We start from the raw sequence: 23,781 nt of genomic DNA on the forward strand, positions 1-23,781 counted from the left end.
TTAAGGACTAGCTCCACAAGAAAATTTTTGGCTACTTGGGGTCAATTTCTTGATTTATTTGACAAATCTACATCTCAAGAGCAATCCAGTGACCCCTCTGAGGTTTAAGCTATACACCTTTACTAGTTTTTATTGTATGTACTATGTTTTGTGACTAAGATGTGTGTGTTGTTTCTTTGTGTTTATTTTGTCTCTTTTCTCTGTTGTTTTTTTTTTTATTGTCTTTTGTTTGTCTAAGTACGAGCCAATGTGTGTTCTTGTTCTGTGTGTGTGCATATATCAAGAAAATATGGATTATGACGCCCTGAATGCGTTTGCGCCCTGCGCCTTCCGTTTTGCGCATGGACCGTCAAAATAGAGCCCATTGTCTTCTTGGTAACACTTTACTTGAAGGGATGTTCATAAAAATGTCATGAAACCTTTTAATTTTAAATGATATTGACAATGCTATAAAAATTATAGAGTATTGACACTGTTGATGAGAAAATTTAATGCCAATTCAGTTTGTTCCACTGACAAATTGATAAACAGAAAAATATTTGAAACAATTATTATGGCGGGGCAGCACAAAGGATTAGTGGTTAGCACAGTCACCTGACAGCAAGAAGGTTGCTGGTTTAAGTCAATTTATGTGGGGAGAACAGAGCAGGTTCTTGGTGAGGGACCAGTGTTAGCTCACAGACAGATTTGTCAGCTAATGAAATCTTATCAGGCAATAGCAAAGCTAGTATTGACAAAACATTAGCAAAAAAACATTCTTTTAAAACTTATTTTAATTGTCTTAATATTTGATAACTTTGATTTACTTTTTTTTTATCTAAACATACTTTAGGTAGTATGTTTTTTATTCGTTTTTATTGTGTTTTAGTATGTCTTTAACCTAAAAATACTTGTGTCTACAGGCTTAGATAGGTCTGTGTTCCTGCCTAAAGTGCATATATGCCTTCTGTAGCACATACAGTACAGGTCAAAACAGCAAGTCTCCAAGTCTTAGTGCAGAGTCAGGCACTGCTTGTCAAGCGTTGACATCATTCTTTATTAAGACACAGCAAGCATTTAACTCTGCTGTACAGCTGCAATGACTCTACACAGCTGAGACTATGGTCTTGTTACACTTACCACAACATTTACCAAAAACGTTGGTGATATGGTGATATGGAAGCTTAGTTTTTATTTCAATACAAAAAGCTCTGTAAACATTTTGCATAATAAAAAGATTTCCATCAGCTAACATATCTGTCTGTAAGCAAACACTGGTGTCTTACCAAGAACCTACGCTGTTCTTCTTCAAATTACAGCTTAATTAAAATTCTGGCCTACCCTACTCTGTCTGAGTTACAAATGTATGGTAGAAATGATAAGGAAATAACTAAAGAACACACACAAGATGGCAGTTATGGTCTGTACGCTATGGAGGGGGAAATGGTCAGGAAATGAGAAGATCAAGGATAAATAATTTTGTGGTGCTGTTGACCAAGCAAATGTTTCTGCTTGTCGTAATTGTAAAAATTATTTATTGAGATACTGTGGTCTATAACTCCTCCCTGAGCTCATCATCTCACATTGGCTGTAGGTCATAATCCCCTATGTTTTTAGTCCGAACTCATTTTACACAGAAGGATTTTAAATTGAATAGCATTCAAAATATATATGGTACTTGTGACAATGAGCACTGGTTTGTAATTTATCTGCAATTTCACAAAACCTGTTGGTAAGTGCAAATAAGGGCTAAAATTGTGCAGTGTGAACTTTGCTCAAGATGCAAAGGCCAAGCAGGATGATGAAAGACATGTGCAAAAATAATAATAAAAAAAAACAGGGAGGAGCCAGCCCATGTCCACCTTACAAATTATTGTAAAGGGGTCAAATATGACAATATTGAAAATGGGTCATACCTGCTGCAGCCCTTCAGTAATGGAGGTAACAGGCGACATCCCACAGGTCAGTGCTGACAGCATGTACCCATCAGGACCAAATGAGCTAGTGAAATTTCCCTGCTGTGAAGCAACAGAAGTAGGTATATCAGACAAACAACATTCATTCTAAAAATCTATTTTACATTTTATGTAATTTATAATAGTATTTCAGAAGAAATTACAAAATTATATGTGCTTTATCACAAGATTAAAGAAACGGTTAAAGACACAGCTGTTTTACACACAGCAGGGTCCCTCATGTTTTGGGGTCCCCTTGAAACATTTCCGTTGTGTTACGTGGTTATTTGCAAGTGCTGTGGCAAAATGTAGTGCGTTTCTTAAGTTGTCTGTGTTGTAACAAAATGCAGCACGTTTCTTCAGTTGTTTGCATTGTGACAAAATGCAGCTCGTTTCTTCCGCTGTTTGGGTTGTGACAAAATGCTGTGCGTTTCTTCCGTTGTTTGTGTTGTGAAAAAATACAGTGTTTCTTCCGCTGTTTGCGTTATGACAAAATGCAGCGTGTTTCTTTAGTAGTTTGTGTTGTGACAAAATGCAGCGCGTTTCTTCAGTTGTTTGTGTTGTGACAAAATGCAGAGCGTTTTTTCAGTTGTTTGCGTTGTGAAAAAATGCAGCCTGTTTCTTCCGCTGTTTGGGTTGTGACAAAATGCTGCGCGTTTCTTCCGTTGTTTGTGTTGTGAAAAAATTCAGAGTGTTTCTTCCGCTGTTTGGGTTATGACAAAGTGCAGTGCGTTTCTTCCGCTGTTTTGCGTTATGACAAAATGCAGCGTGTTTCTTTAGTAGTTTGTGTTGTGATAAAATGCAGCGCGTTTCTTCAGTTGTTTGCGTTGTGACAAAATGCAGCGCGTTTCTTCAGTTGTTTGGGTTGTGACAAAATGCTGTGCGTTTCTTCCGTTGTTTGTGTTGTGAAAAAATTCAGTGTTTCTTCCGCTGTTTGCGTTATGACAAAATGCAGCGTGTTTCTTTAGTAGTTTGTGTTGTGACAAAATGCAGCGCGTTTCTTCAGTTGTTTGCGTTGTGACAAAATGCAGAGCGTTTTTTCAGTTGTTTGCGTTGTGAAAAAATGCAGCCTGTTTCTTCCGCTGTTTGGGTTGTGACAAAATGCTGCGCGTTTCTTCCGTTGTTTGTGTTGTGAAAAAATTCAGAGTCTTTCTTCCGCTGTTTGGGTTATGACAAAGTGCAGTGCGTTTCTTCCGCTGTTTGCGTTATGACAAAATGCAGCGTGTTTCTTTAGTAGTTTGTGTTGTGACAAAATGCAGCGCGTTTCTTCAGTTGTTTGCGTTGTGACAAAATGCAGCGCGTTTTTTCAGTTGTTTGCGTTGTGACAAAATGCAGCGCGTTTCTTCAGTTGTTTGCGTTGTGACAAAATGCAGCGCGTTTTTTCAGTTGTTTGAGTTGTGACAAAATGCAGAGCGTTTTTTCAGTTGTTTGCGTTGTGAAAAAATGCAGCCTGTTTCTTCCGCTGTTTGGGTTGTGACAAAATGCTGCGCGTTTCTTCCGTTGTTTGTGTTGTGAAAAAATTCAGAGTGTTTCTTCCGCTGTTTGGGTTATGACAAAGTGCAGTGCGTTTCTTCCGCTGTTTGCGTTATGACAAAATGCAGCGTGTTTCTTTAGTAGTTTGTGTTGTGACAAAATGCAGCGCGTTTCTTCAGTTGTTTGCGTTGTGACAAAATGCAGAGCGTTTTTTCAGTTGTTTGCGTTGTGAAAAAATGCAGCCTGTTTCTTCCGCTGTTTGGATTGTGACAAAATGCTGCGCGTTTCTTCCGTTGTTTGAGTTGTGAAAAAATTCAGAGTGTTTCTTCCGCTGTTTGGGTTATGACAAAGTGCAGTGCGTTTCTTCCGCTGTTTGCGTTATGACAAAATGCAGCGTGTTTCTTTAGTAGTTTGTGTTGTGACAAAATGCAGCGCGTTTCTTCAGTTGTTTGCGTTGTGACAAAATGCAGCGCGTTTTTTCAGTTGTTTGCGTTGTGACAAAATGCAGCGCTTTTCTTCAGTTGTTTGCGTTGTGACAAAATGCAGCGCGTTTTTTCAGTTGTTTGAGTTGTGACAAAATGCAGAGCGTTTTTTCAGTTGTTTGCGTTGTGAAAAAATGCAGCCTGTTTCTTCCGCTGTTTGGGTTGTGACAAAATGCTGCGCGTTTCTTCCGTTGTTTGTGTTGTGAAAAAATTCAGAGTGTTTCTTCCGCTGTTTGGGTTATGACAAAGTGCAGTGCGTTTCTTCCGCTGTTTGCGTTATGACAAAATGCAGCGTGTTTCTTTAGTAGTTTGTGTTGTGACAAAATGCAGCGCGTTTCTTCAGTTGTTTGCGTTGTGACAAAATGCAGAGCGTTTTTTCAGTTGTTTGCGTTGTGAAAAAATGCAGCCTGTTTCTTCCGCTGTTTGGGTTGTGACAAAATGCTGCGCGTTTCTTCCGTTGTTTGTGTTGTGAAAAAATTCAGAGTGTTTCTTCCGCTGTTTGGGTTATGACAAAGTGCAGTGCGTTTCTTCCGCTGTTTGCGTTATGACAAAATGCAGCGTGTTTCTTTAGTAGTTTGTGTTGTGACAAAATGCAGCGCGTTTCTTCAGTTGTTTGCGTTGTGACAAAATGCAGCGCGTTTTTTCAGTTGTTTGCGTTGTGACAAAATGCTGTGCGTTTTTTCAGTTGTTTGAGTTGTGACAAAATGCAGAGCGTTTTTTCAGTTGTTTGCGTTGTGAAAAAATGCAGCCTGTTTCTTCCGCTGTTTGGGTTGTGACAAAATGCTGCGCGTTTCTTCCGTTGTTTGTGTTGTGAAAAAATTCAGAGTGTTTCTTCCGCTGTTTGGGTTATGACAAAGTGCAGTGCGTTTCTTCCGCTGTTTGCGTTATGACAAAATGCAGCGTGTTTCTTTAGTAGTTTGTGTTGTGACAAAATGCAGCGCGTTTCTTCAGTTGTTTGCGTTGTGACAAAATGCAGAGCGTTTTTTCAGTTGTTTGCGTTGTGAAAAAATGCAGCCTGTTTCTTCCGCTGTTTGGATTGTGACAAAATGCTGCGCGTTTCTTCCGTTGTTTGTGTTGTGAAAAAATTCAGAGTGTTTCTTCCGCTGTTTGGGTTATGACAAAGTGCAGTGCGTTTCTTCCGCTGTTTGCGTTATGACAAAATGCAGCGTGTTTCTTTAGTAGTTTGTGTTGTGACAAAATGCAGCGCGTTTCTTCAGTTGTTTGCGTTGTGACAAAATGCAGAGCGTTTTTTCAGTTGTTTGCGTTGTGACAAAATGCAGCGCTTTTCTTCAGTTGTTTGCGTTGTGACAAAATGCAGCGCGTTTTTTCAGTTGTTTGAGTTGTGACAAAATGCAGAGCGTTTTTTCAGTTGTTTGCGTTGTGAAAAAATGCAGCCTGTTTCTTCCGCTGTTTGGGTTGTGACAAAATGCTGCGCGTTTCTTCCGTTGTTTGTGTTGTGAAAAAATTCAGAGTGTTTCTTCCGCTGTTTGGGTTATGACAAAGTGCAGTGCGTTTCTTCCGCTGTTTGCGTTATGACAAAATGCAGCGTGTTTCTTTAGTAGTTTGTGTTGTGACAAAATGCAGCGCGTTTCTTCAGTTGTTTGCGTTGTGACAAAATGCAGAGCGTTTTTTCAGTTGTTTGCGTTGTGAAAAAATGCAGCCTGTTTCTTCCGCTGTTTGGGTTGTGACAAAATGCTGCGCGTTTCTTCCGTTGTTTGTGTTGTGAAAAAATTCAGAGTGTTTCTTCCGCTGTTTGGGTTATGACAAAGTGCAGTGCGTTTCTTCCGCTGTTTGCGTTATGACAAAATGCAGCGTGTTTCTTTAGTAGTTTGTGTTGTGACAAAATGCAGCGCGTTTCTTCAGTTGTTTGCGTTGTGACAAAATGCAGCGCATTTTTTCAGTTTTTTGAGTTGTGACAAAATGCAGCATGTTTCTTCAGTTGTTTGCGTTGTGAAAAAATGCAGCCTGTTTCTTCCGCTGTTTGGGTTGTGACAAAATGCAGAGCATTTCTTCCGTTGTTTGTGTTTTGAGAATTTGCAACGTGTGTGCCGTCAAACTGATAAAGAATGTTTATTAATTTGGCTTTAGTAATTGCATGTGTTTTCTTAAATTGCAGCTTGTTACACTCAACCACTGTATAAAATTCTGTTTCAGACATGTCATGTTATATCTGGTTTCAGGTTAGCATTTTGTTAAACAACAATCAGTAACAGAACCAAATGTTTCCAATATGTTTAAGCATTCTGCTTTACTTTAATAATGAATTCAGTTTATCTGTAAATTATACACTTGTTGCATTATCATTCCAGTTGAAAGAAAATTCATGAAAAATGCTTAAAAAGTACCCACAATTCTGGAATGAGTCATGTACATATTATTGCTTTTCTAGTGATTTTTCTAAGTAATTTTGAATAAAAGCGTGTGCTAAATAAATAAATGTACATCAAAGAAGCAGAAAGTTTTTCTGTCTTGAAACTTGTCACATAAGAGCCACCATGTACTCACCACCGCATCTTTCACCACAATTTTTGCCACTTGCTCCGGTTGAGAGACACCAGATGTCTCTGAAATTAACTTGGTTTCCAGAGGCTGCCCAAGAAAAAGATATACACAGGAATTTACTTTTAAATGGTCTATTCATATTAATGTTAATATTAGAGGTCAGATATTAACTGTTTTCAAGACAAAACAATAAATTGCTCACTTTAGTTTTATTCTCTTCTGCAAAACCTGGTGTATCTGTGTCTGGAGGATATGCCACAGTAACATAGATATTATAGGGTTTCATCTAAGAAAAATCAAAAATCAAAGTTGTATCAATAGACTGCTGCATCATACAGAAGATACAGAGCAAGTGTCCTGCATACAAACTCACTTCCATCTGCAAGGCCTCAGCCAGACCACGCAAGGCAAATTTGGAGGGTGAGTAGGCCGTGTAGCCAAAGAGGCCGATCTGCCCTGCCTGTGATGACACAAACATGATGCGACCCATCCGCCTTTCTTTCATAGTGGTGATCACTGCACGGGTGGGGTAAACACTGCCCAGATAATTCACCTCCATCATTTTCTGTTAAAAGGAAAGCACACACTTAAGCTTAAATGGTAAGTTGATTTCAAAATGTTAAATCTCTAATCATTACTTAGCCTCATGTTGTAATAAGACATTTTCAATCCAATTTGCCTACTTGTACTCCACCCTAAAAGTACTGCATGTACTCATTTTGTAAAGAAAAAATACATACATTTGACTTACTACTGTAAAAGAATAACAGGCTAGTTTGGGGGCATAATTAATTGTCATTAATTGACCAATCTTGTCAAATCCTCCAAATGTATATCATTAATTTCCATCCACATAAAAAATGTTAATCTGCCATTCGCTGAGTCATCATGAAGAGACATCTTCTCGTGTTTGCAAAATGATTTATTAGACAAAATAATGACAAAATGTATAGTTCACAAACTGGCAGCAAACAGCCTCTCCACTTAATGCTCAGTCTTGTGAATCCATAATTCCTTTTGTTTACATATTGTATGTACCCTTGTTCAAAATCCAAAGTGCAATGTTATAGCCAACATTAGCTTTAAGTGTGTGCAAAGATGTAAAAAGGGATAGTCTGTGAAACTTTGAATACTCATGTAAACACACAAATTATGTTTTCAAATATGATTTAGGATGGTGAAAATTGGGACACAAATAAACCTAAAAGTCCTAAACCTTAAAGATCTTAGTTTTTTTTTTTGCTTGGTATTTGCCATAAATGATGAATCTTGTCTAGTACCTACATGCCCATTTAAGAATGCTCTCAGTTCTTTGATGAAAGTTTCATAGTTTACATGCTTTTGTTGACTCCCACTCGTTTTAGACTCGTGCATAATTTAATGTTGGACATTCAGCAAATCACCGTCTTTTGTCATCAAAAAATGACATCTTGTTGCAGTGTTCAAACTGCTATATAATCATAGCCTGTATTATGAGCATATTTCAAATGCATTCAAAGAATATTCACAAATTTACCAGATTCCTGAGGGAACAGCAAGCTTTTGCAATACTGAATTCATGTATTTCATCTTAATTGGTGTGGCATATAAGGTGCACTCAGCTCTTACACTACCATTGCATTTGGAGTGGGTTTAGATTTACCAGTTGTGTTGTTGTCGCACTCGGCAAACTGACTGTCGATTTTCAAAATTAAAAACAGAATATGCAAAGGGTTTAGGGTACGCTATATGCTACCTGACAAAAGGCTTGTCTTTCATCCCAGTTGTAAGAGAAACAAATAATAACTTGACTTCTAGTTGATCATTTGGAAAAGTGGCAGAAGGTAGATTTTTCTGATAAAGCATCTGTTTAAAACAATCCTTATCATTACAAAGACTGCAGCAGACCTATTGAAACCTGCATGGACCCAAAATTCTCACAGAAATCAGTCAGGTTTGGTAAAGGAAAAATAATGGTTTGTGATTGCATTTAGTTTGGGGGTGTGTAAGAGAGTTGAATGGCAACATCAACCGCCTGAGGTATAAAGACATTTGTGCTGCCCATTACATTACAAACCACAGGAGAGAACACATTCTTTAGCAGGATCGCTCTCCTTCTCATATTTTAACTTTCACATCAAAGTTTCTGAAAGCAAAGAAGGTCAAGGTGCTCCAGGATTGGCCAGCCCAGTCACCAGATATGAACATTATTGAGCATGTCTGGCGTAAGATGAAGGAAGAGGCATTGAAGAAGAATCCAAAGAATCTTGATGAACTCTGGTAGTCCTGCAACAACACTTTCTTTGCCATTCCAGATGACTTTATTAACAAGTTATTTGAGTCATTACAGAGATGTATGAATACAGTCGTCCAAAGCTCATGGCAGTCATACGAAATATAAATTATTTTACCACTGCACCATGACTTTATATTCTACAATGTACATCATTTCTGTTAAGTGATAAGACTTTTGTATAAGCAAAGTCAGACCTTACTGTCCTTATTAAATAATTTAAAATCAATAGAATTTTTAAATTCTAAAATTTAGAATTTTTTAAAAAGGTTTCAAATTGCTTGATTGACTATGTCCTTGACATAGTAAATGATTCATTAATGACAGGAATTTTTCCTAATGCTTTTAAAAAAGCTGTGGTAAAGCCACTTTAAAAAAAAAAAAAATTTGGACTAAACAGTTTTAAATAATTACAGATCAATTTCTAATGTTACATTTTTTAGTAAGATTTTAGAAAAAGTTGTATTGCTACAGCTCAATCAATTTTTAGATGAGCATAAAATTTGGGAAAAATATCAGTCAGGTTTTAGAAAAGGTCATAGTACAGAAACAGCATTATTGAAAGTAGTTAATGATATGCGCTTAAACATAATGCATCAGTTTTAATTCTTCTAGATTTAAGTGTAGCATTCATTGATCATTGCATTTTGATTAACAGACTGGAAAAACTTGTAGGTCTCTCTGGGATCGTTTTAAATTGATTCAATACATATGTCACAGAAAGGACATTCTTAGTAAATATAGACGAATATACATCGCAAGAACACTATATTATATGGTGTTCCTCAGGGATCTATCCTAGGCCCAAGTCTATTTTTAATATATATACTTCCTTTAGGTAGTATAATTCAGAAATATGGCATGAATTATCATCTTTATGCTGATGACATACAATTATATATTTCTGTTGAGCCAAGAGACACTGCAGCATTGGAAAATTTGTCCAACTGCATGTCCAATATTAAGCAATGGATGACTGCAAATTTTTTAAAGTTGAATAAAGATAAAACAGAAATTCTAATTGTGGGCAAAAAACCTGAGCGAGAAAGGATTGAAGCAGAACTGTGTTCTTTAGGTTTACAATCAAAAAAAGAATTAAAGAACCAGGGTGTTATTTTCGATTGTGATCTTAATTTTAAATCTTATATTAATCAAGTTACAAAAACATGTTTTTATCATTTAAGAAATGTTGCCAAAATTCGTTCTTTCCTATCTTTTGATGATACCAAGAAATTAATTCATGCTTTTATTTTCTCTCGGCTTGATTATTGCAATGCTATCTATACTGGTCTACCTAAGGGTTCTACAATGAAGTTGCAATTGATACAAAATGCAGCAGCCAGAGTTTTAATAAAATTAAAGAAACGAGAGCACATTACACCAGTATTAATAGAATTACACTGGTTGCCTGTGCACCAAAGGATAGATTTTAAGATTCTTTTATTAGTTTATAAAGCACTACACCATATGACACCTTCCTACATTTCCGACTGTTTAACAAAATATAATCCAAACCGTTTACTACGCTCTTCTAGTGCTGGACTTTTAGAATTTTATCCTGTAAACTGATGCGATCTGGCGGCACTTCTTTTAGCCATTATGCACCAAAAATTTGGAACTGTCTCCCCCTTGAACTAAAAGAATCCCCAAGTATTCATGTTTTTAAAAAGCGTGTTAAGACACATCTTTTTAAAATTGCGTATGATTAAACAAGTTTGTTAGTGGTACGCATTTTATCTATTTTGTTGTGGGTTTATGTATGTAGTGTATGGTGTGTGCCTGTAAGGACTATTGTGTGTGTGATTATGTGGATATATACTTGCATTTTGTGTACATTAATGCTTTTATTTCAGTATATGTGATAAGTTTTTGTGGTCTATTTTAATGCTTTTGTTGTTGTTTGTGAGGCACTTTGAGTTGCATGTATGTTGGAAAAGTGCTATACAAATAAAGTTTATTATTATTATTATTAATGCATGATCATGTTCTATTTTGGTAAAATAAGCGTAATCTGGAGGTCTTTGCCTTTTTTATAAGCCACTTCTGATACCAATTGATTAACCAGAAGTCAAGTTCTTATTTGTTGTTCCTAAAACTTGGATAGGCAACAAGACTTTTATCAGGTTTTATTTATACATTTAGATTTATACATTGCAATTTTATCTAGTTTCTTTTCTGGTCTATGGTCCCCAATCTTTTTATTTTTTATTTTTCTATGCATCATAACTCATAACATGTATTTATGATCCCTCTTTGTAATAGCTTTTTGACAAACTGTTTAGCCAATGTCATGCCTTCCCCTCTTGTGCATACAGAGTTTCAACTTCTCTGCCATGTTACTTATATATGGTCTACTCTGTATTTGCGTGTGCTTGCCGCTCGTCTATATTTGAAATAAAAACTTGAGCTCATTATAATACTTTGCGAGTGATTATTGAAATGCCGCTTCTCCCAATCTTTTAATAACAAACATGAGTAAAGCACAAAAAAAACTTATAGGTAAATGGTTCTTTCAGCAACCCAAATTGATGTTTAATGATTATCATCACCTTTTGGACTAATATAAACTCAGAATGATGAAATTAATTTTTAACAAGTGGTTACATGTGCTGGTGAAGAATAAAGATACATATGAGAGATTTGCACTGACGTTTTTCACTTCATTTCGGAGACAGTATGTATTCATAAATGTTTTGTGTATTTATTTATTTTATATGATTGCAAACAATACGGTAGGATATTTCACATTATCACTGATCTGCAGAGAATATGACGTCTGTCGTACCCCACGCCAAGCAAAACAGTACTATCTGACAGTGGAGACACAAGCATCATAAATGTGACCCACACCATAGCAAACTGAACTGTACCACGCAGTGAAAAAGAGACAAAAATCAGCTGGTGGCAACACATTTCTTCCTCCTCAGCAGCGAGGCCGCAGTGTGCACTTCTTTGTCCTGGGTTTCAGCATCCAATGTAACATGACTTACAACTCACACTCATGATAAAAAATATATACTTTTGATCTATCACATTCACCTCAGGGTTCAACTCAATAATTAGTTTAACTGGCCCAATCAGGTTCATTCAAATCTTTACCAAAATTTTCACTGGCCCAACCAAAAAAAAAAAAAAAGTTAATAGCTATTTCTTAGCCACATATTTTAGATTGTGTCAAAAGCCAAACATAACTGTACACATACACTTTTTATTCAAATAACCTTTCTTTAAATACAACTGACAATTTTACAAATCATAATAGTGATAACAAAATTTAAAACAAAATAAATAAATAATTTAAAAATTTTAAATAAAACTGTGAATCTAGAATTTAAATATTAAGAGTCTTAATAAATGTATAATGAGCAAAATTCTAAGTGTTCCACAAACAAAATGAGCAGTATGGAAAATGTACAAGTATTTTATTGCGGTTCTAAATTATTTGACAAAAAGTGTCTCACTTAGCTGTATTATTAATTTGTAATTATTTTTTCAATAATTAAAAAAAATATATGGAACAGTTTAAATTTCAAAATTGGAATATTACATTACATTATATATGGCTAGTAATGTATTGTTTTTTTATACTGTGGCAAGCTTGTATATAAATGGTCTAGGCTCTCTTATTACACTTAAACAGCTGACAAAGTACTGTCATAACCTGCGATCACACTGGAGTTTTATCCCCATAGGCTTCATACGCACACGAATGCATCAGACTGCAAGTTTCGCAGTTCGCTGCGTTGGAAAAGTTCAAGCTTGGTGAACTCTGAACTGCAAAATTGCATCACTTGACTGTGTGAGACCAATCAAGTACCAAAACACGACCTTTCTGGATAGATGTTAAAAATATTGACCAATCGCTCATTTTTAAAAATGTTTAAATCATCTTGTTTAAATCGCGCCCCTTTTTGCAGCATCGTACTATAGAACGTTGCATGCTCAAACTCTAGTGACACTGCAGCTATATACACTTATATACACATCCACTTTATTAGGTACACCTGTCCAACTGCTCGTTAATGCAAATTTCTAAATCAGCCTATCACACGGCAGCAACTCAGTGCATTTAGGCATGTAGACATGTTGAAGACAATCTGCTGCAGTTTAAACTGAGCATCAGAATGGGGAAGAAAGGTGATTTAAGTGACTTTGAACGTGGCATGGTTGTTGGTGCCAGACAGGCTGGTCTGAGTATTTCAGAAACTGCTGATCTTCAGAGATTTTCATGCACAAACATCTTTAGGGTTTATAGTGAAAGGTCCAAAAAAAGAGAAAATATCTGGTGAGTGGCAGTTCTGTGGGAGCAAATGCCTTGTTGATGACAGAGGTCAGAAGAGAATGGCAAGACCAATTCAAACTGATAGAAAGGCAACAGTAACTTAAATAGCCATTCTTACAACCAAGGTATGCAGAAGAGTATCTCTGAATGCACAACATGTCGAACTTTGAAACAGATGGGCTCCTGTCAGCTAAGAACAGGAAACTAAAAACTACAATTCGTACATGCAAATTGCCCAATAGAAAAATCGCAAAAATGTTGCCTGGTCTGCCTGCTTTCTGTTCCGACATTCAGATGGTAGAATCGGAATTTGGCATCAACAACATGAAAGTATGGACCTATCCTGCCTTGCATCAATGGTTCAGGAAGGTGGTGGTGGTGTAATGGTGTAGGGGACATTTACTTGGCACACTTTGGGCCCATTAGTACCATAGTGTTGCTGACCATGTCCATCCCACTATGACCAAAGTGTACCCAGGTTCTGATGGCTACTTTCAACAGGATAACGCGCCATGTCATAAAGTGCAAATCATCTCACATGGGTTCTTGAACATGACAATGAGTTCACTATACTCAAATGGCCTCTACAGTCACAAGATCTCATTGCAATAGAGCACCTTTGGGATGTGCAACATCGGTGTGGTACTGAGATCCCATATCAACTTATTATTGGCATTCATTTAGTTGTTTGAGTGCAAAAGGAGTTGAAAAGCCAATCAAATGCAAGTGCCAGAAGTAACAGCAGGCTAGCGCAGAAATTCCTTTGAAAATACTGTGGTAAAATAAATGTCCATATTTTCAGGTCATGATGTGGGAAAATGGAATTGAATGCAGTACTTCTCATACATTTTGAAACCTACTTTATATCGTATATCAATCAGACAATCATTTTAAAGAAAACAGACCTTAAAGAGCTGATTTTGTAACTGCATACGGTTCACCAGAAGCACTTGAACTGGGTTAATGAAAATTAAAAGTTATTATGCGTGTTCAAACTAATAAGGCTTCTGACCTGTCTGCTTTTCCTGAAAACTGACGGCAAAATGTGCAAAACATCAAAACATGTTGCAGTCTCTTCGCTGTACTGGTTGTTACCAGTTTTTGGAAAAAAAAACCCTAACATGCTCACTTGATATGGTGAAAAATAATGTAGTCAGACTTACTTTCGACTGTCGTAGCAGTCGGCATATTAATAATGCCTTATCGAAAGTGCTTTACTGAATACCTTCAAATAATTATAAGCTGCTTTCATGTTTCTTTTTTTTTTTTTACCAAATTGCCAAATTACCAACTTGAGTGATGTATTAATATGCTGAAAGAAACATTTGATAAGTTGGACAATAATTTTTCAGAAAAAAAATTAAATAGGACCATCATATACCATTGAGTTTCTGGTAATTTCCTTAGACAGCAATCTTATGATAAACCTAATCGCATCAAAGAAGATGTTTTAGAAAACCGATCTATCGGTTTTCTAAAAGCAATTAAACAATTAAACATCACTATGAAATTATTCCTTAAGGACCCTCTTTCAATTCAGCCTATCGATCCGTCCAAAGCGGTCTACAAATTCCTCACATCAATTTTCCTCACATCAAATTCACATCAATTTTCTCTCACATCACTTAAAATACTGCATATGCACTTGTCTAGGTTCACTTATATTTGCATCTGGAACAAAGTTATTGAGGGTCTGCTTCTCCAACTACATCAATAATTGCACCATGCTGGTCAGTGTTTCCTCTAGGATTTGTTCCAGCTGTGGCTTTTTTACACCAATCTAACCAACTACCTGTGGCGTTATTTCAAGGACAAATGATGTGAGTGCAGTATTACAAGCCGAGATCGCATTCATGTAATAGCCTAAAACATGCGAATCCCTTTGCTTGCACGCCGATTTCCTCTGCTCGTGCACAAAACTTCTTGCACGCCCCCTTAAATATGCGCTGCTAGATCTTCTTGTGCGCTTCTCAAATAAACACTGCTGAAGTGCGATTAAGTGCATTTATGTAACAAGTATGTCTCCAACATTTATTAGATTTGCTAGGAATATTTATGAATATTTCCAATATGTTTACAGAGCGGTATAAATGCGTCCTGAAGTAAAGTGAAACAGCAATATGTCATGTTTGCTGGTCTCACACATCACGCACCTGTCAGTCAACCAGTCAGTCAGTACATAACCTTAAAGGGTTAAACAAATGATGTACGGAACTACTATGGGTACAGAAAATTTCATGCTGTTAAAATTTACCTTTTAATATGTTTTGGTATGATTATCACCTGCTTTAAAAAAAACAAAAACAAAAAAACAGGACAGGACAGAATGTTTTGAATGAAAAGCTGTAATGTAACTGTGGCAGGATCAATTTTGGCGTGGCGGAATGAATGTAGCGGAAACCATGCTGGTTGTATTAGACTTGATGCCACTAAGAATGCACTTTTTTATTATTGTAGTTATTAATGCGTTATTGACAAAAATTGGATAAAATATAGGCGACACCTGATATATAAGGAACTAAGCCGAAAGAAAATGAATGAATAAAGGAAGGAATGTATGCTTATTTTTGCTTTAATTCAATTAAACTTATTTGAGAGAAAGTGATTCTAACTCAGGGATGTCAAACTCAATTCCTGGAGGGCCTCAGCCCTGCACAGTTTAGTTCCAACCATAATTAAACTAACATGATCAAACTAATTGAGTCCTTCAGGCTTGTTTGAAACCTACAGGTAAGTGTGGTGGAGCAGGGTTGGAACTAAACTGTGCAGGGCTGCGGTCCTTCAGGAACTTAGTTTGACATCCCTGTTCTAACTGAAATCCAACTTGGCCTTGGTTCAGGCAAAAACCTCAGTCAAGCTTGCATCAGCTGACAATCAGTTGTTCCTAATGTATACCAAACAACTCCATTTATTCAGACTCCCTCTAACTGCTAAGGTGCATGATTACTTAACCACATGAGCACATCACCAACAACACTACCTCTATGCTTATCCTTGTTATAATTCAATTAAAAATATTTGGATGTCAATGAACGTCAGATGTCAGAAAAGAATTTGTCTGGCTATAAGGTATATTCAGACATATCACCTTGAAATGGTCAACTTCCACTTCCTCAAACTTCCCAGATAATGATGTCCCGGCACAATTCACCAGCATGTCCACAGGACCCAGCTTCTCTTGAGCCTGTATGGCAAACACAAACAAACTATCTGAAGAAAGAATAATAAGAGTTTATGTTCATAAACATGGGTGAGTTTAAATGTTCACACAGAAAAAGATGGCGAAAGGATTTTATGAATTGTTAAACATACTTGTTTTATGACACTCTCCACTTGGCTGTAGTCTTTCGCCACATCAACAGAAATGCAAAGAACCACCTAGAGGTGATCATAATAACAGCACAAACGTTTGAGTTAATTTGAGTGTAATGTCCAAAAGAAAAAGATAAATAAATCCTTTGTTAAAGACATACATACTTGCTTATCATTTATGGCAAACTTCTCCACTTCTTTCTTAGCCTGAACCAATTTGTGCTATAGAAAAAATATGAGCACAGTGGTAAATGGTTTTCAAATTGTAACACCAAAAATGTAAGACCACATGCAACAAAAATAACACTACTGTTCAAAATTTTGGGAATGTTCTTTCTTTATTTATTGATACTTTTATTGAGCAAGGAAGCTTTAAATTAAATGTATAAAGTTATACAAAATATTTTCTTTCCAACTTTCTATTTATTTAAAATCCAATATTTACCTAAAACATTTAGTAGCATTACTTTATAAACATAAACCAAATCATTAAATCTAAATGATAATGATAAAGTACATTTGCTATGTCAAAAGGGAATAAAACTTTAAAATATCAAAAAGTATTTATATTTCACAAAATTATACTTTGTATTCACGTAAATGTAGCCTAAGCAACATTAGAAAATCGAAATGGTTGGGGCTGGGATGTCATGTAAACCGTTACTGACAAATTATGTTCAGATACGTGCAAGTGACTGACCTCATCTCGTGCCACCAAGGTGATGAAGGCACCATGTTTGTAACATTCCATGGCAATACACTTCCCAATCCCGCTGCTGCCTCCAGTTACCTGATGATATTCAAAGCAGATTTACTGCAAACAAGGCACGCACATCATTAGGTAAAATACCCCTCAGTCAGAGCGAGTTATAACACCAGAGGAACCAATTAAAAAAAGAAGCAATTATATAAACTATAGGTACATCTGTTCTCGTACAGTAGTTACTGCATTTATAGTCATGGTTACAATTATTGACACCCATGGGATAAAGTATATGACCTAAGAAATTTAAATTTAAATATTTTTTACAAATTTTCTAATCTTGATTGAAACAATAAACATGAAAATGGGGGAAAATCCATTATGAAATTAATGTTTTTTTTTTATGTAATTCTTTATATCTAATACTTTTTTTTTCAGATTGCAAATTTTTCATTTTATGCTCAGTAACCAATACTTGTGTAGATTTTGATTTATGTTTTGGGTTTTAGGAGATATATTGAGCTTTATGCTTTATGGAGATATAACCATAGCCTATTTTAAGATTTATAATATATACAATATAACACACATACACATGCACGCGCACACACACACGCGCACGCACACACACACACACACACAACACACAACACACAACACACAACACACAACACACACACACACACACACACACACACAGTTGAAGTCAGAATTATTAGCCTACCTAATTTTTTAGCCCCCTTGTTTATTTTTTTCTTCAATTTCTGTTTAGCGGAAATACTATTTTTTTTAACACATTTCTAAACATAATAGTTTTATTAACTCATCACTAAAAACTGATTCATTTTATCTTTGCCATGATGACAGTAAATAATATTTTCCTAGATATTGTTCAAGAAACTTCTATACAGCTTAAAGGGACATTTAAAAGCTTCACTAGGTTACTTAGGTTTACCAAGCAGTTAAAAACTGCTTTTATACTAGCCCAAATAAAACAAATAAGACTTTCTCTAGAAGAAAAATATCAAACATACTGTGATTTTTTTTTTCAATATTTCCCAAATTGAGACCTCAATTTATGGATGGAGAAACTGAAACTTTACAAATCTGTTTTAAGATCTACAAGTAGTAGTTAACAGCATACAGGCATTTTTAGAAAGCTTTGTAAAATATTTCACAAATTATAAAAAAAAAACATATGATTTGTTGATTATTATTTGCAGATAACCCAAAATGTCATTCACCTACAACCAGGTAAGTTTGAGACCATTATAAACTATGAACCTTAGCAAATGCAAAACAAGCAGTGCCTGATTGAAAAGGGTCCACTGCCCTGGAACAGAAGGTTGCATAACCATTACAAGAATGCAGTTATTAGGCCTCCAGTGAACTGTAAATCGATTATTTGTAAATCCAATGAACATCTGAAGTTAAAATGTTTCACTTACATTTGCACTGTTCCATGGAAAATGACACTAGCTTCGATATGAGTTAGCTCATAAAATTACCTTATGAATGAAAGAGGAACTATAAAAAATCAATGAAGTTAAGCTTGTGTGATATAGGTAACTTAAAGGACAGCCAACTGACATCCTTACAATATGAATTTCGTGTTTACTTCCTTCTGACGTCATGTCTTTTATATGCAGCTTTTTCTAATAGAAGTTATATATAATTTATCTGAACTTACCACCACATGGGCACCGTTGAGTTTGAGAGGCTTGGGGCTTATTAACGGTGATATCATGTACAACAGCAGAACGAATGCCACAATAAAAGCAGCCACTACAAGCAGCATAATAAAAGGCAGGAGAAGCCACCAGGTGTTAAAGAAAAGCCAGTGTGAGAGAACGGAGTCGAGAGTTTCCTCAGAGGACATGGGTCAACCTGATGCTGTTGATGTTAGCTCACAGGCTAAATCTGCAATTCCAGACACTCTCCCGTCTCGCGAACAGAAGATTGTTAGCTTTTAGGTGAGTGGTTTACAGTCTTACCTGGTGATCTATTAGAAGCTTTTGCGAAGGGTTAAATATTAAGTTAAAGCCATAAAACCGCAAATTCTAACTCCTTCTGTTCACTAACGTATACGAACCAAAACACAGAATCCATGCACTAAAAGGGATGGGTGGGATATTTATGGGAGTTGTAGTTTTTCAAACCTAGGTTTGCTGCGCTTGAATGCGATTCGTGAAGAAAATGGACTACGAGTTCCACAGTTCTACACACGTACATAAAAACAGGAAAACTCAATATCTGTCACTTTCTTGATTTAAAATACCATCAAATTATGCAAAAACAAATATACTGAAAGCGTCGTATCTAACGTATTAACAAACAATTGCATTTAGCAGTGATTTAAATTGGAACAAGCAATCTAATTAATCTTTTCTATAACCCCACCTTTAACAGATGTCATCGCTGCTCTTAGAAAGAGAACGTTAACGTTACCCTGGAAGTTTTTGCAAAAAAAGCATAAATGGCATAATGGAAAATTTAGCAAAAAAGTATAAATAAAAAAAAATTATATATATATATATATATATATATATATATATATATATATATATATATATATATATATATATATATATATATAGTTGAAGCCAGAATTATTAGCCCCCCTGAATCTTTAGACTGCTTGTTTATTTTTCCCCAATTTCTGTTTTACGGAGAGCCGATTTTTTTCAACACATTTATAAACATAATAGTTTTTATAACTCATTAATAACTAATTTATTTTCTCTTTGTCATGATGACAGTAAATAATATTTTACTAGATATTTTTCACACTTCTATACAGCTTAAAGAGACATTTAAAGGCTTAACTAGGTTAATTAGGTTACCTAGGCAGGTAAGGGTAATTAGGCAAGTTATTGTATAACAGTGGTTTGTTCTGTAGATTATTGAGAAAAAATGTAGCTTAAAAAATGTAGCAAATAACTTTGTCCCTAAAATTGTGTTTAAAAAATGAAAAATGCTTTTTTTCTAGTCGAAATAAAACAAATAAGGCTTATTATCAGACATACAGTGAAAATTTCCTTGCTCTGTTAAACATCATTTGGAAAATATAAAAAAAAAAAGAAAAAAAATTGAAGGGGGCTAATAATTTTGACTTCAACTGTATATATATATATATATATATATATATATATATATATATATATATATATATATATATATATATATATATATATATATATATATGTATGTATGTATGCATGCATGTAAATAAATGCCATTTTAGAACAAGGTCATTATACAAGCATTCATTGAGGTCTGTTGTACTAAAAAGCTGAAAGTCCTTGCCTTTGGAATTTATGATATGAAACACAAAACAGTATTGTACACGTAATTCTTTTTTTTCCATTTCAACTTTATTTACATGTGAATGGTGAAATAAACGAGAAACCACTTTCAAACCGCCCGGAATTTTTTTTAACTGAACTTATATTTAAAACAAACCATATCCATACTATATTGTTATTCTAATAGTACAATGTCTTACAGGATTTTAAATGCCAAACCAAACACCCTATATAAGTGCATAGGACCAGTATGCAGATTGATATATTGTTGTAAAGCGCTAAATGAAGTATGCAAATATTATTACCAAACCTTCCTATAAAAACAGTAATTGATATTTGAGACAGACAAACAGACAGACAGGAGGAAAACGCAAAGAAGGCACACTGTGAGCTGAGCCTCACCAAGTGAATTTACAAATGTCCAACATTGGCCCCTGAACATGTAATGTAACTCATATCTCAGTGAAAGAACAGCATTTTTTTACAGTAATATACTGAAAGTAAGGCTTTACACAGAAACAAATCATATGTAGAATATGTAGAGTGTTACGTCAAAAAGCATTGCACAGCTTTCTCAAATAAAAGGAAAAACAGAGCAAATCTGGAATGGCATCATGAAGAAGAGTCTACACCTGAACCCATGAAAAATGCTTTGCTACAACAGACAAGAGCCACTTAATAGTTCTTTGCCTATAAAGCAAAGAAAAAGAAAAGAAAATAACATTTAGACATAGTGTCCCTTCAGATTTATGTGACTCTGTAAACAAGACATTAGATATAATAACCAGATATTAGAACATCCTCAAACGCTCACTGCTTTACTTGAATTTTAAATAGGTGGAAGGGCCGGTAGTAACAACAACACACAAAAAAAATGTGATTGAGGCAACAACAACAAAAAATATGATTGAGGCCGCTGATTAATGTTGAAAGACGGATGATGGACACAAGTAGGTATTGATGGGAGCCTTGCAGGCACAGCAGCTATTGACGGATGTGAAAAAAAACTTCTTCACATGGACACATTTCAGTTTACATCAGTCCTTTTGCCTGAGCAGAGGGGGCTTGTGGGTCTGAGGAAGAACATAAGCATGAAAGGAAGAGAGGGACATGTGAAGGATAAGAGAAAAGACATTACAATCTCAATTTTGCTTTGGTTCAGCACCAGTTCTGTTCAGCCTTCCTGTCCAAAGTCCTCTGTGAACTTTTTCAGCTTTTCCAGATCCTGCTCGTTGACCGTGGGCTTTGTGTTGGAGAGGGACCTCAGCATGTCAGACTGTTAGTATGAGCAAAGCATAATGAGGACTTAATAAAAGTACCATCTTTTCTTGCAGTCTTGCAGTTCAACATAATGATGAAAAAATAGTGTTTAAAAAATGAAAATGATTTATTATTTTAAATATAGGATTATAGAATATAGGCATTCCTGTCATTACACAGTGAATAGATTTGGAATCTGTTTCTGCAAAATAGCTTTGTAAAATAATTTTAATAATGTCTGCTTACACATCATTAAAACAACAATTATACTATTATTGTAAATTAAAAATACTGCTCACTCTTATTTCTAAGCCAAAACTTGAACTCAGTAAATAAAGAATTATTGTATATGATATATTATACAGAATAAAAGATTGTTTTGAAAGTAACAAATCACAAATAGTGTGTTCAGACAAGGTAAAAAAAAAATAAAAAAAAAAAGGAACTAAAACGATATATAAAAGCTCACCATGGAAACAATTGGCTCCAAAAGTTTCTCTCCTGGAACTTCCATCCATGTCATTTCTTTAGCTTGTGGATCCCCTGGGGAACAAGGGGTTAGGAGGTCATCCACTATGACATTTGGGTCACTCCTTGATGGCCCCCGTACCTAATGAAATGGTAATTCCAGTTAGAATGGCAAACAGTTAATGTAAGATTCAATATGTTAGTGTCTATTTTTATGCATATTCCATATGTATTAGTCCCTTTTTATCATCAGTTCATGAAAAAAAAAAGTCTAGACTTTTTATGTTAATCACTTTGGATATAATTGTCTGAAAAATCTAATGCAAATTATATTTATATAACTATTTATTTAGTTATGCAATCACTCAGGAGTGGTTCTTTGTCATCTTCCTGATTTCCCAACCTCTTTAAATTAAAAGAATAATAATATATACAGTTGAAGTCAAAATTATGAAATCTACTGAATTATTAGCCCCCCTGTTTATTTTTTTATTTTTTATTTTTTTTGTTTTATTTTTTTTACCCAATTTCTAACTGAGGAAAGATTTTCTCAACACATTTCTAAGCATAATAGTTTTAATAACTAATTTCTAATAACTGATTTCTTTTGTCTTTGCCATGATGACAGTAAATAATATTTTACTAGATATTTCAAGACACTTCTATACAGCTTAAAGTGACATTAAAGGCTTAACTAGGTTAACTACGCAAGATAGTGTAATTAGGCAAATCATTGTATAACAGTGGTTTGTTCAGTAGAATATGAAAAATATTTGTATAGCTTAAAGGGGCTAATAATTTGGACCTTAATATGGTTTTTAAAACATTAAAAACTGCTTTTATCCTAGTATCAAAATAAAACAAATAGAACTTAAATATTACCAGACAAACTGTGAAAACGACATACTATTTAAAAAAGAAAAAAAAAATTAAAAGCAAGTTTAATCATTCTGATTTCAACTATATATATATATATATATATATATATATATATATATATATATATATATATATATATATGAAATAGAAAAATGTTTTTAATTACAGTGTAAAAAAGTCAAAATGGTACTTTTTTGTTGTACTTTGGATCAAATAAATACAGGCATGGTCAGTCAAGTATCATTTTTTCATTACTTTGACTCAAATATATTTACTACTACACACATATCATGGCCACACCATAATGTTACACAGGCACAAGTGCTAGCATGAGCAATAAGCTGCTGGCTCCAGTTCACTTAATGAAACTAAATTAAAGGTGATCTACATATCGCCCCTATAAAACATGAATGCAACGTCTCACAGGACTAACCTGTTTAAAGTGAGTGGCAGACTGAACCTTCCGGACAGGCTGCATGAGAGCATCTCTGACAATGATGCTGATGTCAGCACCAGAGTAACCATCTGTCTTCTTGCCCAGGGTCATGAAATCGGATTCGGTGAGACTGTTAGGCGTGGTGCCCAGATTCAGCTTGAACATGAAGCTGCGAGCATGCTCTTCTGGTAGAGGGATGTAGATACGTTTTTCAAATCTAAACAAAACACAGAGCATTAAGTGGCAACTGAACAGACTTACAGGATTCATTGAGTATGCTATACTTATCTATGCTAATAATGTATTAGTATTGAGTATTGAGTATTGACATTTAGTATGTTAGTCTGTTTGTCTGTTTACTCTGACATAAATAAGTTTTGAAGTTGCTTTTATTCAACCAACAAGTTTTTTTTGTCCAAAAATTACACATGCTTCTCCCAAAATATGAACAAGACTATGTACAAGAGGCATCA

The 23,781-nt window shown here is 35.1% G+C and overlaps 2 protein-coding genes across 13 annotated transcripts in view; both read right to left on the reverse strand.

Moving 5' to 3' along the window:
* kdsr (3-ketodihydrosphingosine reductase) overlaps positions 1-19,074 on the reverse strand; it is a 30,513-nt gene extending 11,439 nt beyond the window's left edge. The window contains exons 1-9 of one of the 2 annotated variants that reach the window (XM_073914333.1): positions 18,955-19,074; positions 16,958-17,047; positions 16,423-16,479; positions 16,258-16,323; positions 16,034-16,129; positions 6,765-6,956; positions 6,594-6,677; positions 6,395-6,478; positions 1,896-1,997 (exon numbers count right to left, since the gene is read on the reverse strand). In XM_073914333.1, the coding sequence (XP_073770434.1) occupies positions 1,896-1,997; positions 6,395-6,478; positions 6,594-6,677; positions 6,765-6,956; positions 16,034-16,129; positions 16,258-16,323; positions 16,423-16,479; positions 16,958-17,008 (732 nt within the window). In that variant the 5' untranslated portion in view covers positions 17,009-17,047; positions 18,955-19,074. Of the gene's footprint in view, positions 1-1,895; positions 1,998-6,394; positions 6,479-6,593; positions 6,678-6,764; positions 6,957-16,033; positions 16,130-16,257; positions 16,324-16,422; positions 16,480-16,957; positions 17,048-18,650 lie in introns of both variants that reach the window. The other variant, NM_201139.2, reaches the window with a different exon arrangement.
* A 1,238-nt stretch (positions 19,075-20,312) lies between these two features.
* Positions 20,313-23,781, reverse strand: part of vps4b (vacuolar protein sorting 4 homolog B) — an 81,700-nt gene continuing 78,231 nt past the window's right edge. For 5 of the 11 annotated variants that reach the window (XM_073913983.1, XM_073913980.1, XM_009298075.5 and 2 more), the window contains 3 exons: positions 23,306-23,525; positions 21,995-22,135; positions 20,316-21,541 (listed from right to left, as the gene is read on the reverse strand). In XM_073913983.1, coding sequence (XP_073770084.1) covers positions 21,440-21,541; positions 21,995-22,135; positions 23,306-23,525 — 463 coding nt within the window. In that variant the 3' untranslated portion in view covers positions 20,316-21,439. 11 annotated transcript variants of the gene reach the window in all.

This window comes from Danio rerio, chromosome 2, assembly GCF_049306965.1.
Source record: "Danio rerio strain Tuebingen ecotype United States chromosome 2, GRCz12tu, whole genome shotgun sequence".
Lineage (NCBI taxonomy): Eukaryota > Metazoa > Chordata > Actinopteri > Cypriniformes > Danionidae > Danio > Danio rerio.